The 25,393-nt window shown below is 50.5% G+C and overlaps 1 protein-coding gene across 1 annotated transcript in view; it reads right to left on the reverse strand.

The window, feature by feature from the left end:
- Nucleotides 1-25,393, reverse strand: part of Abcc3 (ATP binding cassette subfamily C member 3) — a 50,879-nt gene that overhangs the window by 9,000 nt on the left and 16,486 nt on the right. Inside the window, exons 2-28 of the mRNA XM_031352772.1 lie at nt 24,419-24,595; nt 23,960-24,085; nt 23,615-23,752; nt 22,811-22,936; nt 22,610-22,671; nt 21,828-21,959; nt 20,566-20,754; nt 17,316-17,493; nt 17,057-17,218; nt 16,419-16,511; nt 14,043-14,246; nt 13,792-13,938; nt 13,381-13,468; nt 13,060-13,126; nt 12,707-12,833; nt 12,441-12,617; nt 10,067-10,234; nt 9,593-9,770; nt 8,488-8,599; nt 8,188-8,335; nt 7,898-8,105; nt 7,404-7,714; nt 5,859-6,058; nt 5,620-5,746; nt 3,553-3,654; nt 369-515; nt 88-246 (exon numbers count right to left, since the gene is read on the reverse strand). Of these exons, the coding sequence (XP_031208632.1) occupies nt 88-246; nt 369-515; nt 3,553-3,654; nt 5,620-5,746; nt 5,859-6,058; nt 7,404-7,714; nt 7,898-8,105; nt 8,188-8,335; nt 8,488-8,599; nt 9,593-9,770; nt 10,067-10,234; nt 12,441-12,617; nt 12,707-12,833; nt 13,060-13,126; nt 13,381-13,468; nt 13,792-13,938; nt 14,043-14,246; nt 16,419-16,511; nt 17,057-17,218; nt 17,316-17,493; nt 20,566-20,754; nt 21,828-21,959; nt 22,610-22,671; nt 22,811-22,936; nt 23,615-23,752; nt 23,960-24,085; nt 24,419-24,595 (4,053 nt within the window). The remainder of the gene's footprint in view (nt 1-87; nt 247-368; nt 516-3,552; nt 3,655-5,619; nt 5,747-5,858; nt 6,059-7,403; nt 7,715-7,897; nt 8,106-8,187; nt 8,336-8,487; nt 8,600-9,592; nt 9,771-10,066; nt 10,235-12,440; nt 12,618-12,706; nt 12,834-13,059; nt 13,127-13,380; nt 13,469-13,791; nt 13,939-14,042; nt 14,247-16,418; nt 16,512-17,056; nt 17,219-17,315; nt 17,494-20,565; nt 20,755-21,827; nt 21,960-22,609; nt 22,672-22,810; nt 22,937-23,614; nt 23,753-23,959; nt 24,086-24,418; nt 24,596-25,393) is intronic.

The raw sequence follows: 25,393 nt of genomic DNA on the forward strand, positions 1-25,393 counted from the left end.
AAGGGACACATGGGGCTGGGATGGACGGACAGGGACACAATACCACGGACGACACACAGGGACACACCGGGCTCAGCAGGCTTCTACCTGAGGGATGATGGTAAGCTGAGAACGCAGGTCATGGAGGCCAATGTGTGCCACATTGAGTCCATCAATGAAGATCTCACCCTCTGCCGCCTCCAGGATTCGGAATAGGCAGAGAGTCATGGAAGATTTGCCAGCCCCAGTGCGGCCCACAATGCCTACCTGTGGGACATAGGTGGGGCATGGGAAGGGCTGTCAGGGGTACCTCCAGGTTTTCATCAGCAGCCAATAGATATCCCGGTTCTCCCCACAAGGGCTGTGGCAATGTCCCCAGGTACAAGTACCTTCTCCCCACCCTGCACATGCAGAGTCAGGTTCTTCAGCACCAGCTCGAGGCCTGGGCGGTATCGCACTGAATAGTTTCGGAACTCCACCACCCCTTGTGTGGGCCAGCCTTCTGGAGCACGGTTGCTCTCCACTATCCAGGGGGCCTAGCGGGAGACAATTGGGTTCTCCAGTTCTCATCTGAGTGATAGCATCCATCCCCCACCCCAACTCCCACCCCTACGGTTCAACCCCACCTCTTTCCTGACACTTCAATCACCATGGTCCCTTGAGGGTGGGGGAGGGGAAGCCTGGCACCCTGTGGTTCAGTGAATCATTATGTCCTTTGACTTTTTTTCATAAAAGAAACCCAGAGACTCCGGGCCACACCTCCTAGCCTTTTCCCTTTGATTTCCCTCCCCCAAGTGCTTCTCCAAAACCTGGCAGTCCTGCCCCTGGGCCAATCTGAGGGTCTCTCCCTGCCTGCATTAGCCCCTCCTTTTGTCAAATTTATTTATCCTTTATTTCTAAGTGTTACCAGTGAGACTGAGCTCTTGTTTTGGCAGGCTTTCGTTCCAGCTTTACACAGGAGCATCTATGATCTATATATACATAAGCAAGTCTATAGCGAAACAAGTGAGCTCTTGGGCCCAGTTGAGTTTGAGGCTGCTGTTCTGTTTTATTTAAGATATGAGAGCTGGGCTTTAATCCCAGCACTTGGGAGGCAGAGGCAGGCAGATTTCTGAGTTTGAGGCTAGCCTGGTCTACAGAGTGAGTTCCAGGACAGCCAACAACCAGATCAAGGCTCACAACTATCTGTACAGCTACAGTGTGCAGACTCATATAACTGAAGTAAATAAAATCTTAAAAAAAAAAAAAAAAGCTGTAGAGGAATCTGGGCACCGTGAAACACACTTGGAGTGACAATCCCCAGGAGACAGGAATAGGATTGTGAGTTTGTGCTAAATAGAAAGACTCTCTCCAAAAATCCAAGGGCTAGGGATGTAGCTCAGTGGCAAAAGGCTTGCTTCACATCTGTGAGGTCCTGGGTTCCAGCACCAGCACTGGTAAAGAAGAAAAAGAGGAAGAGGAGGAGGAGGAGGAAGGGGGAGAGGAAGAGGAAGGGAGAGAAGGAACAGGAAGAAAGGGGGAAAGGGAGAAAGAAGGGAGAGTGGGGAAGGGGAAGGAGAGATGGGGGAAAGGAGGGGGAGGGGAGGAGGAGGGAAAGGAGTAGGGAGCAGCAGAACCAACAACAGCAGCTCATATAGATAGCTCTCTCCAGGAGATGCTAAAGGCAGAAATGGACGTTGGGGACTGAGAACAGCCGCATCTGGACTAAAGCAACTAGTTATGTGCATACACAGGACGTGTTGGCTGTAGAGAGACATAGAGACATGGATATCTCAGGAATATCTGGGGAAAGGTAGAGCTACCATGGAGGCCAGGTTATAAATTGGGGGGGGGGGGGGAAGTGGAGTGTCAGTAAAGGTCTACCCAGAGACCCAAGTCCCGGGTCCCAAGCAGAAGAATGGGTGTCTTCATCTGGATGTAGCTGAAGTAGAATCAGAATAAGGATTCTCGAAAGGAAGCAAAGGTCACTTAGACTGGGGCCAACTAGTTTATGAGTGAGCTGGATTCCTGGAAAGCCAGGCTGCAGCAGGCAAGATCTAGGATAAAGAGAGAGTAGAACATGTGTAGATCAGAGCTTTAAATGAATTCATGGGGCTGGAGAGATGGCCCACTGGTTAAGAGCACTACTCTTCGAGAATTCAATCCCCAGCAACCACATGGTGGCTCACAACCATCCGTAGTGGGATCTGATGCCCTCTTCTGGTGTGTCTGAAGACAGCTACAGTGTACTCATGTACATTAAATAAAAATAGATAAATAATTTTTTAAAAAATGACAGGAACTCAGAACTGAGGCCATGTGATGCAGGGGAAGGAGGCAGGGTTGTTTGTGTCTAGGATGGAAGATGCCTCCTGCAGCCATATGGTATGATAGAAGCAGAGGGGGCTGGACTTTGAAAAGAGAAGGGTGAAGAGAAAGGAAGGAGGATGCCCAGGCAGGACTAAAGAGCTGAAGGAGAAGGCAGTGCACATCTTTAACCTCTTTTCTCATGGAAGAATCCGGTGAGGTGAGGGCTGAGCACAGAGAAGAGATGTGGTCTGAGGACAGAGAATGCTCCCGAGAGGCCATTTCGAAGTGAATCAGAATAAGGATTCTCGAAAGGAAGCAAAGGTCACTTAGACTGGGGCCAACTAGGTTATGAGTGAGCTGGATTCCTGGAAAGCCAGGCTACAGCAGGCAAGATCTAGGATAAAGAGAGAGTAGAACATGTGTAGATCAGAGCTTTACATGAATTCACTTCACTTTTTGGGAAGTGAAGCAGGGACGCCAGCGGAAGAGGGTGCTTAGGAACTTGAAGGGACAGTAGTGACTTTTGTTCACCAGCTACACCTTAAGCTACTCTGTTCAGGAATGATGTAGACATGTGAGTTCTGTAGGCGAGGATGGGGATGGGTTGAGTGCATCCCCTGGGCAGAGCATAGATAGAATCTAGCCTATCTACAGGAGGTGAAAAGGACGGGAGCTGATGGGAAACAAAGGGAGATCAAAGCACAGGAGTCTCACACAGGGCAGAGTACTGTGAGTGGGTGTGGACCACACAGTTGGGGGTCAAAAAATTGGCTGCTCGAGGCTAGGAGCTTGGGGATGGTGCAGCTTCTGGGCATGAACTATGACCTCTTTGGAGAAAAATCTGTACCCATCTAAGAGAGAACAATTCTTTTTCCCTAGAAAAGGGCACACTACCCTGCCTCCATTCCCTTGGCTGACCTCTTTGGCTGGAAAGCTCCTCTTTCCCAGCCCCGCCCCTACTTCACCTCATCTGTCAAAACTTGCACATCCTCTGATTGTCACTTACTTGGGGATATCCCAGCTGAACTGCCTCCCCTAGCTGCCCTGTGTGCAGCCCCAGAGCCTTAGCCATCTGTATGCCTTGTGCCTATCCCTGGCTCAGAATCTCTTGCTCAACTCTGAGCCCCTATACCTAACATCAACCACAGCCTGATACTCTGTGAGTTGGATGGATAGATGGATGGATGGATGCCCCTTAAACAGCTAGCCTTGAAATACAGGCCACCAAGCATCCTTCCTCTGGTCATCCAGGTACTCTGCTGCAGGGCTTCTCTTGGAACTCACCTCAGTCTCTGTCATAGAGTACTCCTTGACTCTCTCCACGGCTATAATATTAGACTCCAAGTCGGATATCATTCGTATCATCCAATTCAAACCCATGGTCACCTGAACAGAAGAATGTGTTATGGGAGGGGCCCAGCACTGGCTTTCTCTCTTTTTCTTCCATTTTCCTTCTGTTTTGGTTTTTGTAGACATGATTTTTCTGTGTAGCCCTGGCTGTCCTGGAATTTACTCTGTAGACCAGGCTGGCCTCAAAATTAGGAATGTGCCTGCCTCTGCCTTTTGAATGCTGGGACTAAAGTGTACACCACCATACCCTGCTTGTGACTTTATTTCTTTTTTGTTGTTGCTGTTGTTGTTTTGTTGTTGCTGTTGTTGTTTTGGTTTTTTGAGACAGGGTTTCTCTGTGTAGCCCTGGCCGTCCTGGAACTCACTCTGTAGACCAGGCTGGCCTCGAACTCAGAAATCTACCTGCCTCTGTCTCCCAAGTGCTGGGATTAAAGGCATGCGACAACACTGCCCGGCATGACTTTATTTCTTGATCGGTGGCATCCCATTCCTTCTAAGACCTACAGGTGTATGCTGACTGGGCATCTAATCGCAACTGAGCCTCAGGCAGTGACAATGCAGACGTGGTGGAGGACAGTCTGTCTCAGTGCTTCTCAAACGTTAATATGCATGCGTCTGCTCCGAGCATCTTGACAAAGCGCAGTGTGTGAGTCAGTAGCTCTGAGACCCTTCATTCCAAAATGCTCCCAGAATATATCAGTGTGGCCAGTCCAAGGACTGTCATGTGTTACCAGGAAACCTTGACAGAAATGTAGACTCCAATCTGAGGTTCAGAACTGAACCTCTTCAACGAGGATGAACATTTTAACAAGATCCCCAAATGAGCCACATACACACTAAGGTTTGAGCAGACGGGCCTGTCGGCTTCGGTTTTGTTTACCAACGCATTCAGATCCGAGCCACCTGAGACCTCTGACAATGTGATTTGCTTTACAAAAATCCCATTTGCAGGTTGTATAACTCTTTGACCATACAGGCTGGTGTCAGGGTGACCTCCAATTCCAGGCTCCGGTCACCTGATCTGCTTACAGTCATCCCTTACTCCTCCACATCCGCAAGGTATTGGTTCTGGGACCCTGGAATATACCTAAATCCACGTAAAATTGCTTCCGATTCACACGAGAGCCACTCATAGCCTCCTGATGCTGTGAATGCTCTCCAGATTCCTTAAGGTGCCTGAGACAATGCCTTCCTGTCACTTGCTTTGCACATACACAGAGGCACAGTGAAGTCATCTTGGTTTTTGTTTGTATTCCGCTTTTGTTCTTTGTAGAAGCTTCTGGAATTTTTTGTTTTCAGATTGTTTTGGGAGAGGTTTTTGGTTTGGTTTGAGAAAGGGTCTCACTCTGTGGACCAGACTGGCATTGAATTCACAGTAATCCTCCTCCTGCCTCTGTTTCTTCCCAAGTGCTCGGATTCCAGGCACACACCGTTGTTCCCAGCCTTCTCAAGGGGGTTTTCTATCTGCAGTTGGTTGATTCTTCAGTGAAGAGGCGAAGAACACAGAGAGCTGGCTGTAGCTTCCCCAAAGGCATGCACCACATCATGTAGTCTGGCCACACCTCAGTCAGGTTGACACACATCTCGCCCAGACATGACAGTTCTGTTTAGACCATGCTTCAAGATCATTCCTTCAAGATCTCAGACAGGGAAATTCCTTAAAGGACTGGGTGCCTTCCCTCCATCCTTCTCTCCTTCTTCCCCTCCTTCTTTCTTTACTTCCCTCTTGTATTTGGGTTTGAACCTAGGGCCTTGCACATGCTAGGCAAATGCTCTACCAATGAACTACAGTTCCATGCCTCTCGCCACTCTTTCTTCTTCCTGCCAAGAAGACCTCCCCAGCCTGTACCATGCTTCTTTGCTGGCAGTGCCTGGGTGAGAGATCCAGGCCTTTGAGCTGGGCTAATCCCCACCTCCACCCTGGTGGAGCAGAGAAGGATACTCAGCCAATGCTGGTGAGCCCTGCCTCAGTGGTAGCTAGAGTTCCAGGCCCTGCCTTACCTGTAAGGCATAGGATACAGAAAGACCCACGAGCCCTGGATTCAAGTTGTTTCTCCCAATCACTGCAAACAGTGCAGCAAAGAGCACCACGCAGTTTCCCACGAACTCCACGTGGATACCCAGCCATCTGTAGGGACCAATAGAGAGGAAATGAACAAGAATGGGAAGGGGGGTGCCAGAGCTTACCCAGAACCAAAGAGCGCCCGTGGGCACCTGTAGAGGGAAGGGAGGGTCCTGACCGGTTGGAGGCGATGTAGGGGTAGCTGCTCTTCTGGTTGTTGTCCACCTTAGTATCACTGAGGGTCTTGAAGTCTTGGACTCGGCCATAGGCCCGAATGACACTAGTGCCCGTCACTGTCTCCGAAAAGTGGGAGAAGATGGGCGAGCGGCTGATGGATTCCAGCCGCTTTAGCTGCCGAGACGTGGCCACATAGAAGCGCTGGCCAGGGATGGGAAGAGAACTCCAGTCAGGAATGTCATCCAGCCAACCAACTCAGCCCTGCATGTCCTCCAAACAATCTCCTGTGCTCCCTCCTCCTGGCCCTGCTCTTCCCACAAGCCCTGTTGTCTTTTCCTATGTTCCCTTGGAGAACAAATTCCAGACACACGTTATACACCTCCCCTCTGATCAGCTTAGCTCAGTCGTCAGCTGGGCTACCTCTTCCATGAAACTCTCTCTGGTTCCCTATGCCCTCCTGCCTCCTCATCTTTTACAGTCCTTGAGACCATCTTGTTTAACCCCCCCCCCCAAGGCAGTGAGATTTCTCGTTCTACTTAAAGATCCTAGATATGTGACCATATTCAAATGACTTTGCAAAGAAAATTTTGTATCTTTTTTTTTTTTTGTCCTGAAAATGTCCCTCTTACCCAACCTAGTTGTTTAAGGGTTAATCCCACATAACCATGGTTCTATATTCTGTGGGTCCCAAGACAGCCAGGCCCACACAGGATGCGTATACAGAGGGCTCTTTACCCAGAGGCTGTACTTCCAGCTCCTTGTAGGAACAGATCACCTCCTCAAGAGAAAGAGCCCAGTGAGCACAAGCTGTCTCTGAACGCTGAGCAATTCAGGTGACACATATACAGCTTAGTAGTTAGCATACAAAGGACAGGGTCTCCCAAACTGCTTAGGGTGATTTATTCAAATAATACCAATAGGAGGAGAAAGCTCATTTAATCGAGTGTACATCACACAAACATGGAGACCCGGATTAAGATTCCCTGGCACCTGCAATAAAAACCCAGGCATGGCAGTGCACACCTGTAAACCCAGCCCTGGAGAGGCAGGGACAGCCAGGTCCTTGAAGTTCATTGAGCAGTCAGCTAGATAGAAGGAACTCCCGAAAGATAAGGTGGGACAGAGGAAGATACCTGACATTGACCTCTGACCTCCGCAAATACACACACACTTATGCACACACAGAGACATGTATGTGCACATACACACCCATGTGCCACACATAAATAAATAAAATAAAAACACAGCCAATCAGAAAGGGCCCCAGGGCTGCCAGTTTATGAACACACATTTCATCCTCACATGATCCCTATGAACTAGATGCTAAGAGTCTATTTTTCAAATTAGGTAAGTGGATTTCAAGGACATAAAGCAACTGACTACAGTTCCTGATCCAATCCAGGGACAACCTAGCCTACAAAAGTGCCTGGCCCTCATCAGAGGCTCCCCCAACACTCCCCACCCTCAACACCATCATATTTCCTGCCCACTCTAGAGCTCCACCTGCCCCACTGACTCCAGCGCCCCGCCCCATCCACGCTGGCACCTGCACAAAGCCATAGAGCACAGCCAGGGGTAGGACAACCACGATGAAGAGCGGCGTGCTGGCCACGATGACCACAATGGTGGAGATGGATATGAAGAAGGAATTGAACAGCATGAGGATGGTGGGGGCCAAAACCTCGTCGATAACATATATGTCCTTGGAGAAACGGTTGAGGATGCGGCCCGAGGGTGTTGTGTCGAAGAAGGACTGAGGCGAACGAATCTTGTTGTGCAACAGAGCTTGGTGCAGCAGGCGGGCAGCCTGGATCGCACCGACCACCATGGTGAAGGCTGACAGCATGACCAGGATCCCTTATTGAGAGAGGCAGAGGGCGAGTCACTAACTCCAGGGGAGGAAGTGAACAGGGGACAGAAGGGAAGGATGAGACAGGGGATGGTCAGGTGGAGTTATGGAGGTTCTGGGACAGGGGTATGATCTTGTGGCTTGGAGAGTGGGCAGAGGAAAGGAAGGGATGAGCACCCCAAAGTGTTCACCTTGCAGTATTCCTAGGGCAGCGTAGACACCAAGCCTCACAGAGGTGTTGTTTTGCTGGCCGTGTTCCTGCGCATCATTGCTCCAGGCGCTGAGCCACACATTAGCTCCTATAGCAGCCGCGTTTTGGCCAGCATACAAGAGGCAGATAGATAGTGTGGTGAAGAGCCCCACAGACTTAGCATAATCCCAGTACACGCTCAGTTTCACCTGTAAGAAAGGAGTGGCCACACCATCTTCAGGAGCTCTAGGGACCCAATCGGCTTCCCCAGCCCATGTCCACCCTGCTCACATTGCCTGTCTCTGCGGTCTCCTCTTTGATTAATGCACCAGTCTCTTTAGTCTTCGTCATTGGCATCTCCTTCTCCATTGAATTTGTGTGTCTCCTGGGCACAGGTCGGTTCTGGCCCTCCCCTTCAGAAGACAAGGAGCTCATCTCTCTGTGGAGGCAACTGGTCAGACCCAGGCAGGAGACTACGGACACCCTCGCAGGACATGTGTAACAGGGAGAATGTCCACTTGCAATCTCCCTGCCGGTGCTTGGGGGCCCTGATGTAGCCTGCTGGGGAGTTGAGAACTCTTGGAAATCTACCTCATGAACTGCTTGCGGACCTCGTATATGGCGGGCTCGTTGTCCGTCAGGTCTGTGTGGGTGCTGAGCGTGTCTTCGAGCAGAAGCACCTCCTCATTTGCACTTTGCAAGGCTGCAGCAGGAGAGGAGAAGCACAGAGGTTATCTGCTCCTATGGGCAACTCTTGAGGGTCTATCCTCCATGCTGGTGGGAGATGGATGGACGAGCGGGGAGCAGGAGAGGGTTTGAAAGGCTAGCTAGAAGGAAATGGGTTTAGGCAACGCAAATGAAACAAGACAACAATAATAAAAACAAACAACAGGCAACAAACAAACAAACAAACACCTTCCCTTTGGAAGACTATAGAGAAGGGTGCTCAATAGCCTGAAAACTTAGGCTCTGAAGTGAGTCTGGCTGATCTTAAATCCTACTTTCTTGTTGCAGCAGGACCTTAGGCAGGCATAGTCAAAGAGTAATAATCATAGATAGCTAATCGAGGCACCACCAGTCACGGGATTAAGGAAAGGATGTGTGTCCTTGGTTTCTCACAGGGCATGGCACCTGGAGAATGCTCATGAAGGTTGGCTGTATATACAGCATTAGTCATGGACCAAGAGAAGGTCTGGGAGCTAGCTCAGAGGATGGGGAGGGAGGGAGCTCTGCCTGGGCAATGCAGAGGGGAGTGATGCCTTTGGTGAGCTCAGACACTGCCCTGGGGCTTTGAGATGAGAGAGGCATTTTGTTAGTCTACTAGCTGAAATGGTTCCAGGTCATAGTAATTATTTAACAACTCTTGTTGATAAATAAGTGATTTTGCCAAGTATTTATACACTTACAGCACAATTCAACCATAAGACAGCTTGAGTATATATCCTGGGTCTGAGCTCGTGTGTCCTCTTAACACGAGACCCATGCTGCTAATGCAGTATCCCACAGTTAGAAGGCAGAAGGTAGGATCTGAGAGCATCCCATTCACCTATCACACATGTGGCTCTGGTTTCCCAGAACAAGGTCCTCAGCACCACACTAAGCCAGTCCAGGGGTACTTGGAAACCCCAGATGAGGTAGATGCTGGGAGAGGATGGGGGTTGGGAAGGCCAGGGATGGTGGGTACTAATATTTGTACCTTCATGGTCCTCCTGGTCTTCATTTGGTGCGTAGTTTCGGAGGAAGTTGGCAAAGGAGCCGTCGTGCTGCAGGAGGGCCGAGTAGTGTCCCATCTCAGACACCTGTCCGTCAGCAAGCACGATGATAAAGTCCGTCTGGGGCAGAAAGCTGATACCGTGGGTTACCAGTACCCGAGTCTGTGGAGAAAGCAGCAGGCTCTGAGCTATAGCATCCTTGGGCATACCCCAAGCACTGACACAGAGCCATGGGGTAAGCATGAGGAGTCATAGGCCAGGCATATCCACAACGTATCCCACCCCAGCCAGAGCCCACTCAGCATCTCTCTGGGGTGTGCGTCCCTATGGGATTCCCCTGATCATACCCCGCTTCTCAGGTTCCTACATCTCCAGGTCTTCCCCACCCCCTTTAGCCTTCCATCTGTTCTCTCCTGGGACCGGATCTCATCTTTGCTCCTAGCTTCCTGTGTCCTCACCTTGCCTGCCAGCACACCTTCTGGTCCAATCACTTGGTCGAAGATATGTTTAGCCACATGAGAGTCCACAGCCGACAGTGGGTCATCCAGCAAAAAAATGTTGGCATCGCTATAAACAGCTCGGGCCAAACTCACCCGTTGTCTCTGGCCTCCAGATAGGTTAATGCCCTAAAGGGAGAAGAAGAAGGTTGGGTGATCTGTGGTGGTGGATGGAAGGATTCAGACGGGCTCATGGGAGACAGAGCCTACTTATTATCACTCAGCAAGGCAAACTCCTGTAAACTCCTGTATCTGTATACTTGGTCTCCACAAATGTGCAGCCCATACAAAGCTGTAGCCCTCAGAGGAACCGGTGTTGGCTCATCTGGGACAGATGAGCCCAGTCAGCATCCTGCTCAATGCCAGTGTTTATGACAGACAAATGGGCAAATGACAGGTGATCTACCTACAGTCTGGAATATTATTTATCCCTAGAAGGAAAGAAATGCTGACGCATGCTACAACAGGGATGAACTCTGAGATCATTGTAACAACTGAAATGAACTGGACACAGAAAGGTCAATGCAATGCAACTGCACTCCCGGTGGTGTGCAGTGATGTCTAGGGGGGCCACAGATTCTGGAAAACAAAGTGGTGGTTGCTAGAGGTCGGGAGAGGGAGGAGGGAGTGAGAGCTGTCCAATAAGCACTGACAAGACAACAAGGTCTGAGTGACATTTGGAATGACCCGGTTCTAGCAAGTGTGACATTGTGAATGTACACAATGGGGACTGAACTGGGTTCAGAAAAGATGGTTAAGGTGGGTATATTTAATGCTAGGAGATCTTTAACCGAACTCTTTTTTTTCCCCCACGTGTAAGAAGTTTAATTGAGAGGGAGAGAGGGGGCAGTAATGGAGAGAGAGAGAGAGTTAACCGAACTCTTAAAGAGGAAATACTTTAAAAACAAGGGATGGCAAGGGAGCTCAACAGAGAAAAAGGTGCTTGCCACCAAGACTGTGAGAACCGGAGTTCTATTCCTGGTACCCAAAAGGAGAAGGAGAAAATGGACTCTATACACTTGTGCGTTCTCCCATACACCTCTCCCACAAATTCATGTAATAAAAAACACACCACTCCATCCCCCACAAACTTCCACCGGGGCTTCATGTTTTATAACTTAATTTAAAGACCCTAATAAAACCAGGCATTGTGATGTACACCTTTTATTCCTGCACTCAGGAGGCAAGGGCAGGCAGATCTCTGAGAATTCAAGGCCAGCCTGGTCTACAGAGTAAGTTCCAAGACAAGCAGGGCCACTTGGGTCAAAGTGCACTAAATGACCACCCACTGCTTCTAGGGCCTTCTACTACTCTAGGTAAAACCTACAGTCTACAAATGGCCTGCAGGGTTCCAAATGTCCCAGCTGCCTGATCACCTCCCACTCTTTCCCTCTCCTCTCTCTTCTCCTGACCCCTGGATCATTCTGCTCCCACCAAGCTGGTCTCCTCCTTGGACTAATGCCAGTCACACACACCTGCCCGAGGCTTTGAACTCTCTGTTCTCTCCATCTGAGATGACTCCAGATCAGATCCCTAGATAGCCAGGGTGCCGTGGCCTCATTCATGCAGGACTGTTCCTTCTCTACAGGTCTCTATTTCTCAGTGAGAAACATCTCTAACAAAACAGCCCAGCACATATTTTTATATTCTTAACTGCTTTAATCTCCCCTGTTTAGGATTATCTAATACATATTTGGCTTATCTTGCTTATTGGCTTTCTTTCCTCTGCTAGAATGTAGGGTATATAAAAGCCGAGATTTTTATCCTGGTACATTCACCACCATATAATATTCCCTGGCATATAGTAGATGCTTAATAAAAACCTAGTGGATTAATCAATGAATTATGGGCTCCTCTTTCTCAGTCATTAAGAGTCAGCTCAAGGGGATGGTGATGTAGCTCAGAGATTAACAGCATTAGCTGTTCTTCCAGGGGTCCTGAGTTCAATTTCTAGCAAACCCATGGTGGCTCACAACCATCTGTAATTGGATCTGATGCCATCTTCTGGTGTGTCTGAAGATACATACTCATATACATAAAATAAGTAAACAAATCTTAAAAAAAAAAGAGAGTCAGCCCAAAAGTGATGCTTCTCCTTATACAGACCCTCTTCCTCCTGCCCTTCTTCTACCCTGTGTAGACCTTTGCCATGATCTTGGGAAATTCTGTGGTCCCTGTCTGTTCATGAGTTGTCCTCCCTGGAACAGCGAGAGATGTTTCCCCAGTTCCTAGTACAGTGCTGGGCATGATGGTTCACGAACCCGTGAGTGAGAAAGGAAATCTGAGATTGGGCTCCTGAGCTGGTTCCTTGGGGGATGAGAAGTTGGCTGCATACCTTCTCTCCAATCTCTGTCTGGTCCCCACCAGGAAGCACATCTAGGTCAGCTAGCAGGGCGCACGTCTCCAGAGCCTGTTGGTAGCGCTTGGGTTTCATGGGTTGGCCAAAGAGTACATTTTCCTGAAGTGTGCAGTTCTGGATCCATGCCTGCTGAGGCACATAGGCCACAGAGCCCTGGCCAGTGAGAAAGGAGAAGGTACCTTAGGGTTTGCCTGAGGCTGGCCAGACTTTATGGCTCTTTAGAGACCCTTCCCGCCTCTCACCTTTACAGACACTGCACCTTCCAGCTTCTCCATCTCTCCAAGTAAGGCAGACACCAGAGAAGACTTCCCACAGCCTACGGGTCCCACCACAGCCACCAACGCCCCCTTCGGGATTTGAATATTTAGGCTAGGAGCAAGGAGCAGTGGGGTCAATGGTGGGGCTTGGGTTTGATCCAAGCCTTCCATCTGCAGACCCAAGGCCTCCTCCTCCTTCCCTTATACCATCCCAGGGAAAAGCAAGGTCTTCTTGCACTCCCTGTCAAAGCCAGTGACCAGGAGAGAAAGGGCTATGTTTGATCTGACCTCTATCCACTTTGGATAGCTGGCAAGTGAGTGAGAGAAGACACTGCTACCTGTGCAGGGTGGGCGGCAGGTCCTGGGCCCAGGTGAAGGTGCCGTTGTGTATGGTGATGGCATAGCCTAGGGGGACCAAGGTGCTCAGTGAGTCTAGGTCATTGGAAGAAAGAAGTCAGGGAGGCCTGGGAGGAGCTTGGGCAAGGGAGAGGATCCCTGGAGCACCAACCGAAGAGGGGGAGCATGAGGAGCCCTTGGGGATGGGGAAAGGAGAAGAACTGATCAATAGAGGGGCTTCAGAGTTCAGAGAAGAGAGGGGGTGGGAGGAGGAGTCTTAGAAAGCTTGGAGCAAGATCGCCCTGGAGTGAGAGTGTTGGGACCTGGGGAGATGGTCTTTCTTTCCACACACTGGGGGTCAAGTTCATCTTGGTTCAGGAAATCCTGGATCCGTTTCAGAGACACGCTGGTCTGCAGGAGGGTGTGGATTAGCTTCACCATTGCTCTATGGGTCCCCAACTTGTGGGGCTAAGCAGGTCTCCCTGAGGACCGACTCACTAATGCTGGGACCCCTCCTATAACCAAGTCTCGCATGGCTCCCACTGCCTGAAGAGAAGGTCTTGTTTGCCAAAAGGAGGCTGTGTCAGGAACTCAGGCCCTGTGACTTCTAAACCACCCACGTAACTAACCTCCATGGCTTTCCCTGATCCCCTCTCCCCACTTGATTATCCGTTGTTCCTAAGTGAATCTTGCTTATCTTAAGTCCAACAGACACCCCGCTTGCCTTGTGTTACCTGGGTTAGGCCACTGATCAGCTGAGGTAGCAGGTTGAGGGGGATCTTTAAGATATTGAACAAAGACAGGGACACAAAGGCCTTCTCAGCATCCAGCACATTGTTCTCGCCTACAGACACGTACACTCCGAGGGTGATCAGGGTCACCTGGGTAACATGGGAATGAGTGTCATGGTAGAGTCCCCGGGGCACCCCAAGACCTGGGCTGACCTACCAACTGCCAGAAACCCCATACCAGTGGAGAGCCTCACCAGAAACGGAGTGCAGACCCAGATGAAGGTGGAGATAGCCTGCAGGTAAGCCCCCTTCCGGAGCAGCTGGAGCTCACTCTGCCTGATACCTTCAACCTGCTCCAGGAAGCTGGGCTCCCAAGCATACAGCTTCAGCACTTTGATACCATTCAGAATCTCACTCATCAGCTTGATACGGGAGTCCTTGAACTTCATTTGCTGTACCTGTGAGGAGAGGAACATTGGTTCACCCTTTCCCCTCCCCAGACCTCCTACCCACTGGGCTCACACCTCCCGTACCATACCATCTATTGGAGCTATTACATGGTGCTTGACATGCCTCCCCACCCCACCTCAAATGCTCAAACCCGGGTCCCTGCACAGCCTCTGTCCCATGACTCAGAAGAGCAGTTCCATGTTCAGTGTCACCACCACTAACCTTACCAGGCAGCATTCTTTGCCCTTGACTTTCAGTCCCATCCCTACCTCTTTACACAATGCCCCCAGTCAGACTAGGAGACTCCCACAGGCAGGGATTGTTTTTCTGTTCGCTCAGATCCTAATCTAAGGCCTGACATAACCACATTGATTTATACACTCAGCTCTTGTGTACTGAGTGGCTATGTGCCAACCCATGTGCCAGATGCAGGATATCACGAGGAACAATTCAGAGGAGACCCTGGCCATCATACAGTTGACAGTCTGATGGCAGAGGCAGGCAGATCTCTGTGAGCTTAAGGCTAGCCTGGTCTACAGAGTGAGTACCGGGACTACATGGAGAAGCACCTGTCTCACAACAAATTGGGCCCATCCCATCCAATACCACACCATCTGTTGTAGCTATTGCATGTTGTTTGACAAATAGTTTCCAAAATTGGTACTTAATTGGAAATCATTGTGTGTAATCCAAAGGGAAGGAACAGGTACAGGTAGGGGATAAACACGTGAGGGTAGAGGAATGACCTTGGGGTAATCGAGGCTGTTCTCTGAAGGAAGTGATGCTTATGCTGAGGGGTAAAGGAAGGGGAGGAGAGTTAGGAATATACCAGGGAGAGAGAATGGTCCACGTAGTGACCCAGATGTACACACATCTGGAATGTGAATGGAGAAATGCAAAGACCAAGGGAGCATGGAGGGTGGTCATGGTGGTTTGAAAGACAATAGCCGGGGCTGGTGAGATGGCTCAGTGGGTAAGAGCACCGACTGCTCTTCCAAAGGTCGTGAGTTCAAATCCCAGCAACTACATGGTGACTCACAACCACCCATAATGAAATCTGAATCCCTCTTCTGGTGTATCTGAAGACAGCTACAGTGTATTCATTTATAATAATAATAAATAAATCTTTAAAAAAAAAAAGAAAGAAAGAGAATAGCCTCCTCTCCCCCCATAGGCTCAGATGTTTGAATGCTTAGTTGCCAGAGAATAGCACTGTTTGAAAGGATTAGAAGGATTAGGAGGCATAGCCTTGTTGGAGGATCTGTGTCCCATAGGGTGGGCTTTGAGGTTTCAAAAGCCCATGCCAAGCCCATGGTCGGTTGATTGGTCTCTCCCTCTCTCTCTCTCTCTCTCTCTCTGCCTCTCTTTCTCTCTCTCTCTCTCTTTCTCCCCATGCCCTTTGGATGAGGTGGTAGCTCTCAACTACTTTTCTAGCACCATGTCTGCCAAGCCTACTGCCATGCTTCCTACCATTATGATAATGGACTACATCTCTGAAACTCTAAGCAAGCCCCCAGTTACATGCTTTCTTTTATAAGAGTTGCTTTGGTCATGGTTTCTTTTCCCAGCAACAGGACAATGACTAAGACAGCGGTCTCAGGTGATTTGTCATGTATTCTATGTGTAGAGAGAGCTGTTGAAGACACCAGTAATCATTTGAAGATGGATAATTCACTGTCTGGTTGTCAACTCTTTTTTATTTTTTTAAAAAAGATTTATTTTATGTACATGAGTACACTATTGCTCTCTTCAGACACACCAGAAGAGGGCATCGGATCCCATTACAGATGGTTTGTGAGCCACCACGTGGTTGCTGGGAATTGAACTCAGGACCCCTGGAAGGACAGTCAGTGCTCTTAACCACTGAGCCATCTCTCCAGCTCCTGGTTATCAACTCTTATCACCATAAAGTAGGAACACATTTGAATCCCTGCTCTCCCTGTCTCTGGACAGGCCTTAGTTACTCTGGGCCTCAGTCTCACTGCTGTGAAATCAGACACTGTCACTACCGTGATAGGGATTGAGGGGGTAAGGTTTGTACAAGGGGCTGTGGCTATCCACATTCAGTAGAGGGAGTGGAGAAGTCCTAATAGTAGAAGGAAAACCCTGGTTCTCAGCACCCCCGCCCCCGCCCCCAGCTGGTATTCCCATCTAAAGCAGATGCCTTTAGCCTCGCCCACCTGGTAGGTCTTCATCTTCATGGACACAGCTCCATTGAGTGGTATCAGCAAGACGATTACAGCCACACCAGCCAGGACTGATGGGCCCAGGATCTGAGGAGGCACAGACAGGTGGAGAGTCAGGTAAGACAGAGCTCAGCAGAGACTGGCCAATTTGAAGTATGATGGGCAGGAGACAAATGACATCATATCAGTCAGGTAAGGAGACAGAAAGCCACGACCATGTCAATAAACGCAGCCGCCTATCAGATGATGACCACAGATGGCTAGCGACACCCATGGAGAGGGACGTCCAAGCTGGTTGTGCTGGCACAGGTCTGGGATTCTACTACTTAGATGGTTTGAGGTCTGCCTGGGCTATACAGTGATTTCAAGATCAGCCTGAGCAACTTGGCGAGAACCCTTCCCACCCCACCCCCCATCTTGAAATAAAAATTCAAAGGGCAGAGGTGTTGGTAGCAGAATGTGTGTCTCTGCATACCCCTTACCCCTGGCTTTTGAGGAATAAATCTCAGCCTAGGTTAGGAAGATTGAGTGACCAAGGTCTCCTACCTAGGGATGGTCTGATGGGCAGTTCATCTATAAGCATTGATGGATGTGATCAGAGGAAGGGACAGAGCTCAAAGTTCAGGAATTACCTGCCAGAGGAAGTTTATGGCCAGGATGACCTGCAAAGGTGCAGACCACAGCAGGTTGATAAAAGGGGAGACATCCATGAAGCGCTGAGCGTCCACTGACATGAGGTTGACCATTTCTCCCACAGTGGACTCACGTTTGACTGAGTTGGTGATGACCAGAGCCTGCAGATGAAGAGTTGGGGAGATAGACCAAGCCCAGGAGCTTCTCCCAAGCGGCCCAGAACTGACCTCTCCCAGTACGTATCCCACCCTGGCTGACCTTCCTGTAGATGACACCTATGATAGCAGTCCGTATCCTCAAGGCCATCACAAAGATGCAGTGGTAATATTGGTGTAAGATCAATGTCTGCATGGTGGAGCTCACGAACATCAGCCCGGCCAGCAAGAAGCCCCACCAGGTGGGGGCCGTGGGGTCGGAAATAAACCTGATGAGTATGCTGCCGGGGAAGACCGGGTATGAAGCTGGTTAGCTCTTCTCAGCCTTTCTCTCATGCAATAGCTCTTATCATCAGCCTTGCCTGCTTGTCCTCACCTCCTTGAGTGTCATGGCAGGCAGAAGAGGCACATTTTCATTGGCTACATCTTCTTACTCATTCTCCTGGGCTGCTGGGGGGGGGGTTCTAGAACCCACAACAGGGCCACAGGAACTTTCATTCTGCAAATCCTCCCAACACGTGACTCCCAGTGCTGTCTGATGTCTTTGCTGGGGCTCTTGTCCCTCTCTCCTATGGCTGCCTTCATCTTTTTCCTCTTACCTCCTGGCCTGTCCCCACTCCTTGCCACTCTCAACAGCTTTCCCTGTCTTTGCACTTAACTGCCCACCGAGAATTGCCGGCTGCTCCCAAAGCTTCCAAGCTTCCTCAAGCCCATCCCTTGCTCCAATCTTATAAAAGGAGTTGTTCTTCTGACTTTCTAAGGCCTATCTTGTCTCCCTGACCCCAGGAGATAATCTTCCTGTTGGGGAAGGTCCAACAGGAAGATTGGATCCCATTGTTGCATAGCATTCACTCTTGTCACCTCTTCTGTGCTTTCGCCTAGGAACATGAGCAAGACTCATCATCTTACAGAACAAATCTCCTCTTGACCACATGCAACTTTTTGCAGCCACCATCAGAGTCAAGCCTGCCATTCTCCTGGAGGCTGATTTGTGTCTTGACCTCTGGTACCTAGGAACATGACTGTGTGTGGACATGGAATCTTTGTAGCTATAATCGGTGATGAGGTGAAGTAATCCAAGTACTGTTGTCTTTATCAGAAGAGAGGAAAAATTTCACGCATACACACACACACACACACATATGAGAGAGACAGACAGAGAGAGACAGAGAGACAGAGACAGAGAGAGAGGAGGCATGTGGTGGAGGCATAGATCTGAGTAATGAATTTTCATGTTAGGAACACTAGGGACTACTGACAACCACCACAGCTAAAAGACAGAATCAGGCCAGGCAGTGGTGGCACACGCCTTTAATCCCAGCACTTGGGAGGCAGAGACAGGTGGACTTTAGAGTTCAAAGCCAGCCTGGTCTACAGAGTGAGATCCAGGACAGCCAGGGCTATACAGAGAAACCCTGTCTCAAAAAAAAAACAAAACAAAAAAACAAACAAACAAAAAAAGACAGGCTCAGGAGAGACTCATCCAGAGTCTTTGGCAAAAATCAAGGCTACATCAGAGCATGGGAACAAATGTCTGGATCCCAGCACTGAGAAGACCAAAGCAGGAGGACTTCTCAGTCAAGGCTAGCTCTGGGCCCCAGAGCAAGACTCAATTTCAAAAAACAAACAAATGGAACCAGGTATGGTGGTGCATGCTTTCAATCCCAGCACTTAGGAGGAAGAAGAGGTGGGAAGTTTGCTTATGTGTTTGAGGCCAACCTGGTCTGACAGAGATAGTTCCAGACTGGTCAGTGCTACGTAGTAAGATCATGTCAAGCCAAACCAAACCAAACCAAACCAATAACCAACTAAACAAACAAACCCTATCACCCCACTGTCAACACATCTTGATTTTGAACAGTGGGGCAGACAAGGAAGGAATAATCTCTATTGTTTCAGGTTGCCCACATGATGATAACTTGTTAGAACATCACCGTGAACCATACAGGGCATTCTGAGACTCTGGTTTCATTGCAGACACTCTCTGCTGCTCTGAGGCCTTCCCCCTCTACCCCAGGCCTCAGCCTTTGCAAAGCTGCTAACCAACTTACGCTGCCTTCCCTTCCTAGAACGAAGTTAGCTGGTTAACTTTCTGGAAGCCTCTTTTTCCCCCAGAAGCACTCTCTTGGACTCACCTTGTGTCCTCAGCTCTGGGCCTTTAATCTGACCAGTGCTATCTGCCAGAACTGCTAAGGCTCTGCCGAGGCCTCTCCCTCAGGCCTTTACCACTCACAGACTATCTAGGAGAGCTGAGCCCACAGACACCTGGACCCCCTCTGAAAGGCACCTCGTCTCAGAGGGCCCACCTAGCCAGCACTTAGCCCTGTGCCTGCCTTTTCTCCCTCTGAACTTAACCAGGGAAAAGTCCACAGTCCCTCAGAGGCACAGGCTGCCCTTGACAGAGTAGCTCCTGAATCCTTGTTTGCCCTACACCTAGCTTGTGCTGCTCTCTGACCCCATTGGCCTAGCCTGCCTCTTGCCTCTTTGCCCCATCTCTGGTGCAGGGCCAGCCTTTGAAATGTAAACAAGGTGCCTCTCCCTGACTTTCCCTCTCCTCATCCTTTACCCCACCCTTGGGTAGCTTTCTCAAGCAGGCCCAAACTGCAACTTTCGAGTCCTGCTGTCTCAGCCCTTGGTGACTCACTCTCAGCTGCTTGCACTTTCCCTCCTTCCTCATTCAATTAGTTCTTCAGAGATAACCTCTTGAGCCCGGCACATGTTCTCAGACCTGGCAGGCTGACTTCCTGGCTTTCCCAGGCATGCCTGGGGCCCACTGTATTCTTCCTGAATTACCTTTGGTTTCTCCCACAAGACCCTAAGACGCTAACTTATCTGCACGTCTAGTGGAGGCTCTCGTGGTGCTCCGTGAATGTTTGTATTGATGGATGTGCACAAAGCAGGAGGGAAAGGATGCAGGGCTTAGAGCTGTGGCTCACCCTGTCATCTGAGAGCTCCCTGCAGTCCACACCTCTCCTGTGACAGATGGCAGAGGCTGTCAGGAGTGGAAAGAGCTCTATAGCTGGACTTTTGAGCCCCAGACTCACATCTGCCTTGTCTTACCAGATGTGGGCTTCACCTGAGTGTGTGTCTGCCTTCGCATTTGTAAAAAAGAGGAAATATGGGTACTTCCCTAGGGGACTCCTGAACAAAGTTAAGGGGGCACTTATTACTGACAGACACACGGTATGTGCGGACGCACGTGAAACGGGAACGGGAAATTGAGATACAGAGGCAATGCCCCTGGCCAAGGGTCACCCAGAAAGCAAGCGTCTTCAGTTCCTAGGCTAGGGCAGTCAGCCATCCCTCCTCCCTCCCTCGAGAGAGGGCTGCAGCAAGAGGGAGCGTGGTCAGACCTGAGCAGCTGTGGGTTGATGAAGGAGAGCAGGTCCTGGATCAGCTTGAAGCAGGCACCCATGAGCAAGCTGGAGGTGAAGGTTCTCACCAAAGCCCTCAGAAAGGAAGGCTGCTTGGACTTGGGTCGGGCCCTCAGTAGGACCTCATCCTCACCTGGGATCTTTGGCTCAGCTGATGTAGTCTGGGGCCTGTTTGGGAATAAACAGCAGTGGGTAGGAATGGAACCTGGTTCCAGGAGATCAAGGGCCAGTCTAGGATGGGCAGGTGGGGTAGGTGGGAAGGGGAGCTAGCGGGGGTGGGGATGCAGCTTTTTCTTGGCTTTCAGAACTGGAAGGGGGATAAACAACATCATTCCCCAGATGACAGTCCCCAGGTGCTGACTGAAGGGAGAATTATGTACCCAGCTCTGTGGTCTCTTCCTGCCTCCCAGAGCTGGTTTCAGTAGGGATACTGAAAAAGGGGAGATCGGGGTAGATGGACAGAGAGTGGGTAGATGTAGTATTGGGGAACAGAGACAGGGTAGAGCTGGCAGCTGGGGGTTCTATTGGCCTCTCCAGAGGCCCCAAGGCAGGGAAGCTACAATACTGGAATCTAAGTCCTGTCCTTTTTCCACTAACAGCATTCCGGCGGCCTTGGGATGACCCAGTGTTGACTTCTAAACTCTGGGTTGCGGGCAAGAGTTGGAAAAGGGCTTGGTTGTGGCTCCTGGATGGGAGGTTGCCAGCTCAAAGGCTCTCACTCTGGCCTTCCTCCAGACAAGAGGGGCAGGATGTGAGAGGGCTGGTCCTGCCCTCCCTAGGAAAACCCCTACGATTTCAAATTCAGATCAAGCACAGTAGAACAGAGATCTGATTAGGGCCTCTGGGCCAGCTGGGTGTGGAGTATTGCTCTGTCAACATCAGTAGGGAGACCTTGGCTGTGTCATTAAACCTCTAAGCTTCATTGCCCCTTCTCTGGGTCAAGGGACAAGTAGAGAAGAATTCTGTTGGATTGCTAAGAAAGTGAATGAGGTACTCTATATGCTAAGAGCCGCACCTACTATAGACTGAGCGGAACACAAGTGTCAGCATCCCTTGGTCCTCAGCTGAACCAGGAAGGACAGGACCCCACCCAGGCCTTGTTCCTACTTGCAGCTGGGACATCCTCTGTGTTTTTTTGTTCTTACTGCTCCTGCCTACGCATCCAGGTCTTTGAGCAACACCACAGGTGCCTGGGGATTGAGGAGTTGGGATACGGGCCTGAGGCCACAGGGAGGACTCACCCTGATGCCTGGTTCTGCTGCCTTTGCCATGCTTCCAGCAGCCGTTGTACCACCTTGTGAGAGCAGTCCTCCTCAGGCAGAGACCAGAGGTCACGCTCCTCCAGGGGCCTTCGGTAGCCAAGAATGGCAAGCCTGGAGAAGGGAGGCCGAATCCCCACACAGGGTCAGAGGCCTAGAGCAGGGGCTCATATTTCTAGGGCCTCAGGTTAGGGGAGGTCCCGCTTAACTGCAGTACCAAAGTCATTCCCATGGCAAGGCCCTTGGACCCCCTCCCTCTTGATTTGTACCTCTCTCTACCTCTCTCCTATAGGTCCCCAGATGCTCTGTCTAAGAGTACTTGGTGATAAAACCCACACTGACTAGGCTTGAGTGTGTACAAGGCAGGAGGGATTCAGGCCAGCCTCAGGTGTATGTGGTTAATGAGTTGTCACCCAGGTCACAGACACAATTATCCTGCTCAAGCCACTCTGAGGAGCAGTCAAGGAGATGACAAGCTGGAAATTTGTCCCAAATGGAAAAGCTTAGAGCTAATTATGGTCTCCTTCCAGTCTTCTGCATCTGTCCCTGTGGCCGTGCCAAATGTAGGGATGGCCCATAGGCTGGGCCAGGCTCTGCCTCTGCATTCAACTCCCAGTCCAGACAGCCACTTTTGCCCACCCTGGCCTGCCCATCTGGTTATTGGGGTGGCAGTATCGGGGAGAGAGCAATTCAGGCCAATTCCTGGGGTTCCTGGACTTCCTATCCTGCTCCTCAGGTCTAAGCTAGAGCAAGAGCCAACTCACTTTGTGAACCACCAGAAAGACAAGCGGGAAAAGAAGCCAGCGCTGGTCTCTGGGCAAGGATTCTAGGAGAGAGAAGGAAACAAGGAGATGGGAGTGTCCCGCACATCTTAACACCTAGGAACGGGTTGGGGGGGTGGGGTGGGGGGAAAACATGAGACATAAACTGCTGAAACCCCTGCACCCTCCTGGGGGCAAACTCACGGTGTCAAGATTCTCTGGGGAGAACAAAGGCGGCTTCTCCTTGAAGCAAGACAGGATGAGGGCACAGACCACGAGGGCAAAGTAGATATAGAAAGTGGTGAATCGGAATGGATCCAAGATTTTACCCTGGGGGAGAGAGGAGAGGGAGCTTAGAAGCTTTTGGGAAGGTTGGCATGCAGCTCAGCACCCCCGGGGCATCAGGCTCACCTGGAGCATCCAGAGGATGCCCAGTGGTGGTAGGGAGAAAGTGTGTGGTGTTGGGGGCAGTGACATGGGGAGGACTTGCCTTGAACCAGGCATTATGCTGACATGAATTCAGCAGCTGCCTCCCTGCCAGTGTCCTCCCGAGAGAGAGAGATGGGGGCCACCATCTCTGTGTTCCATCCCACCCACCATCAAAGAGCAAGGCCAGCCAAGCCAAACAGAACGAATGAGTGGGTCTTCACACACATCTACACATGTGTTCATGACAGACACCGGTGCCCACACTAGGTGGATGGTCCTGCCCTCCCTAGGTTACTGAACTTGGGGGAGGGGGTGGCAGTTACAGAATTATCTTCCCCTCCCTCACCCCGGCACTCCCAGGAGCATCTAACCATGGTTGGATCTTTGACCTATTTCTTTGCATTGCTCAGATCTCCCGCTTCCTGCCATAAGGCAGAGATGTAGCAGGGAGAGGAACGGCATAAAAGATGCTGAACAGAGGAGACCCTGAAACTGGGAAAGTCTGGAATCAGCAGTAACCTTGAGCCTTGAAGCCATGCCCCTGAACAGGGCTAGGCCTGGAAGGGCTGAACCTCTTACCTCTGCCACAGCTGAGAGGATCTTGGAACGGAAGGGGATGATGGCGCAGATCACACACAGGAGCCAGAATATGATGAGCACTCCTGAAGACTGCACCCCCCGAAGCCGCTCATACTGGATTAGCAAAGTAGCCAGCAGCTATGCAGGAAGGGCAGGGAACATTTGGCTAAAGCACACGCATCTAAGCCTGCTCTAACCCCATCTTGTGTGCCCAGATGTTTTTGGAGTCATTTCACCCTCTGACAACTGTCATGTGTCCACCCTCTTCTTCAGAGCCCATGGTCACAGCATACCCCACAGCCCACCGGAGACCTCCCCACACAGCATCCTGGGGCCCACACTAACCATGGTGATCCCCACCACCAAGGGTGTGACAAAGAAGACAGGAGCAGGGGATGAGCCGTGGATCAGGCCGTGGAAGGAGTAGAACAGGTCCACCCATGAGACACACCACAGCAGAACACTGAGGGCCTGTGGAGAGTACACAGGTTGGAGTCTCATTTCTAATGGCAGCACTAGTCCCTACTGGGGAGAGGCCCCCTTTTCACACAGCCATTGTAAGCTACCAGACCTGTCTACGCCTATTCAGAGGTTTCTAGGGTGAGGGGAAATTCTGTTGTTGAACATTCTACAACTTTCAAAACTTAGGGAAGGCCCATAGACCCAGTTGGTAGCCTTCTGTAGTCCAGAACTATGGGGGTAGGAACAGGCTAGGAACCCTGGGTTAGCTGCCAGGGCAAGGAGTTTGTTAGAAGCAAAATCCTCTAGATCCCCCGACTCAGAAGACAACCCTGGACCACTGACCGTCTTGAGCCTGGATAAGCAGGAGAGGACTATGTAGCCAAGCTGATGGTGCCTCAGGTAGAACAGGTAGCAGGGCAAGGCAACCCACAGGTAGATGCAGGGGACCCAGGCCAGCAAGGAGTTCTGAAAACAGGGTGTGAGGTCCGGAGTGTTGGTATAGATGGACAGGTTGGAGTCCTGTGGACAGAAACACAACAGTTTGGCATCACAATAACCTTGTGCAGGCATAGTTAGCTCTCAGGGAGATGGCTGGACCAGGCAGCGGCTCCATCCACCCAGGGGTGGGGGTGGGCATGGGGTGGAGGCTAGGTGAGGGCAAGAGACTGAGCATGCCTGTGTATAGGTCAGCAGGGATACTCCGGGATAAACTCCTCGGGAGCCCGAGGCTGCCTTATTTCCTTATACTCTTTGTAATGGGGGAGGGGGAGTAATTCAAGTGCAGTATAAACTGCACCCATTTAAAGAGTAGTTTAATGAGTTTGACAGTTGCATAACCCTCAAAGTCATTGCCACAATAAAGACATGATATTTCCATTATCCCACAAGGTCACTTATGTCTCTTTCTTTGCATTCCACCCTTCCAAGGCCAGCCACGTTCTTCAATGTTCCTAGTCTTTGTTTCCCATCCCCCCCCCAAATCAAAATGATACAGAACCAAACCTCTCTCTCCAGACCTCTCCAGGGCAAGGAGAGAGCTTCCTGGGGCCTTAGGTGTTTTTAAGATGGGGTGGCTAAGACTGGGTGGATGGTTTTGTTGTATAAGCATAGGGACCTGAACCCAAGCATTGGATCCCCAGAACCCAAGTTTATTTATTTACTTTTCTCTTTTTAAACCAACCCAGCATGCTGGTCCACACTTGTAACCCTAGTGCTGGGGTGGCAGTCATGACAGTGGGGGCAAGGACTGAGAAGGCAGACACAGGTGGATCCCTAAGCTCTTTGGCCAGCCAGTTTATGGAACTGATGATGCTCAAG

The sequence above is a fragment of the Mastomys coucha genome, unplaced genomic scaffold (assembly GCF_008632895.1).
Source record: "Mastomys coucha isolate ucsf_1 unplaced genomic scaffold, UCSF_Mcou_1 pScaffold5, whole genome shotgun sequence".
NCBI classification, from domain to species: Eukaryota; Metazoa; Chordata; class Mammalia; order Rodentia; family Muridae; genus Mastomys; species Mastomys coucha.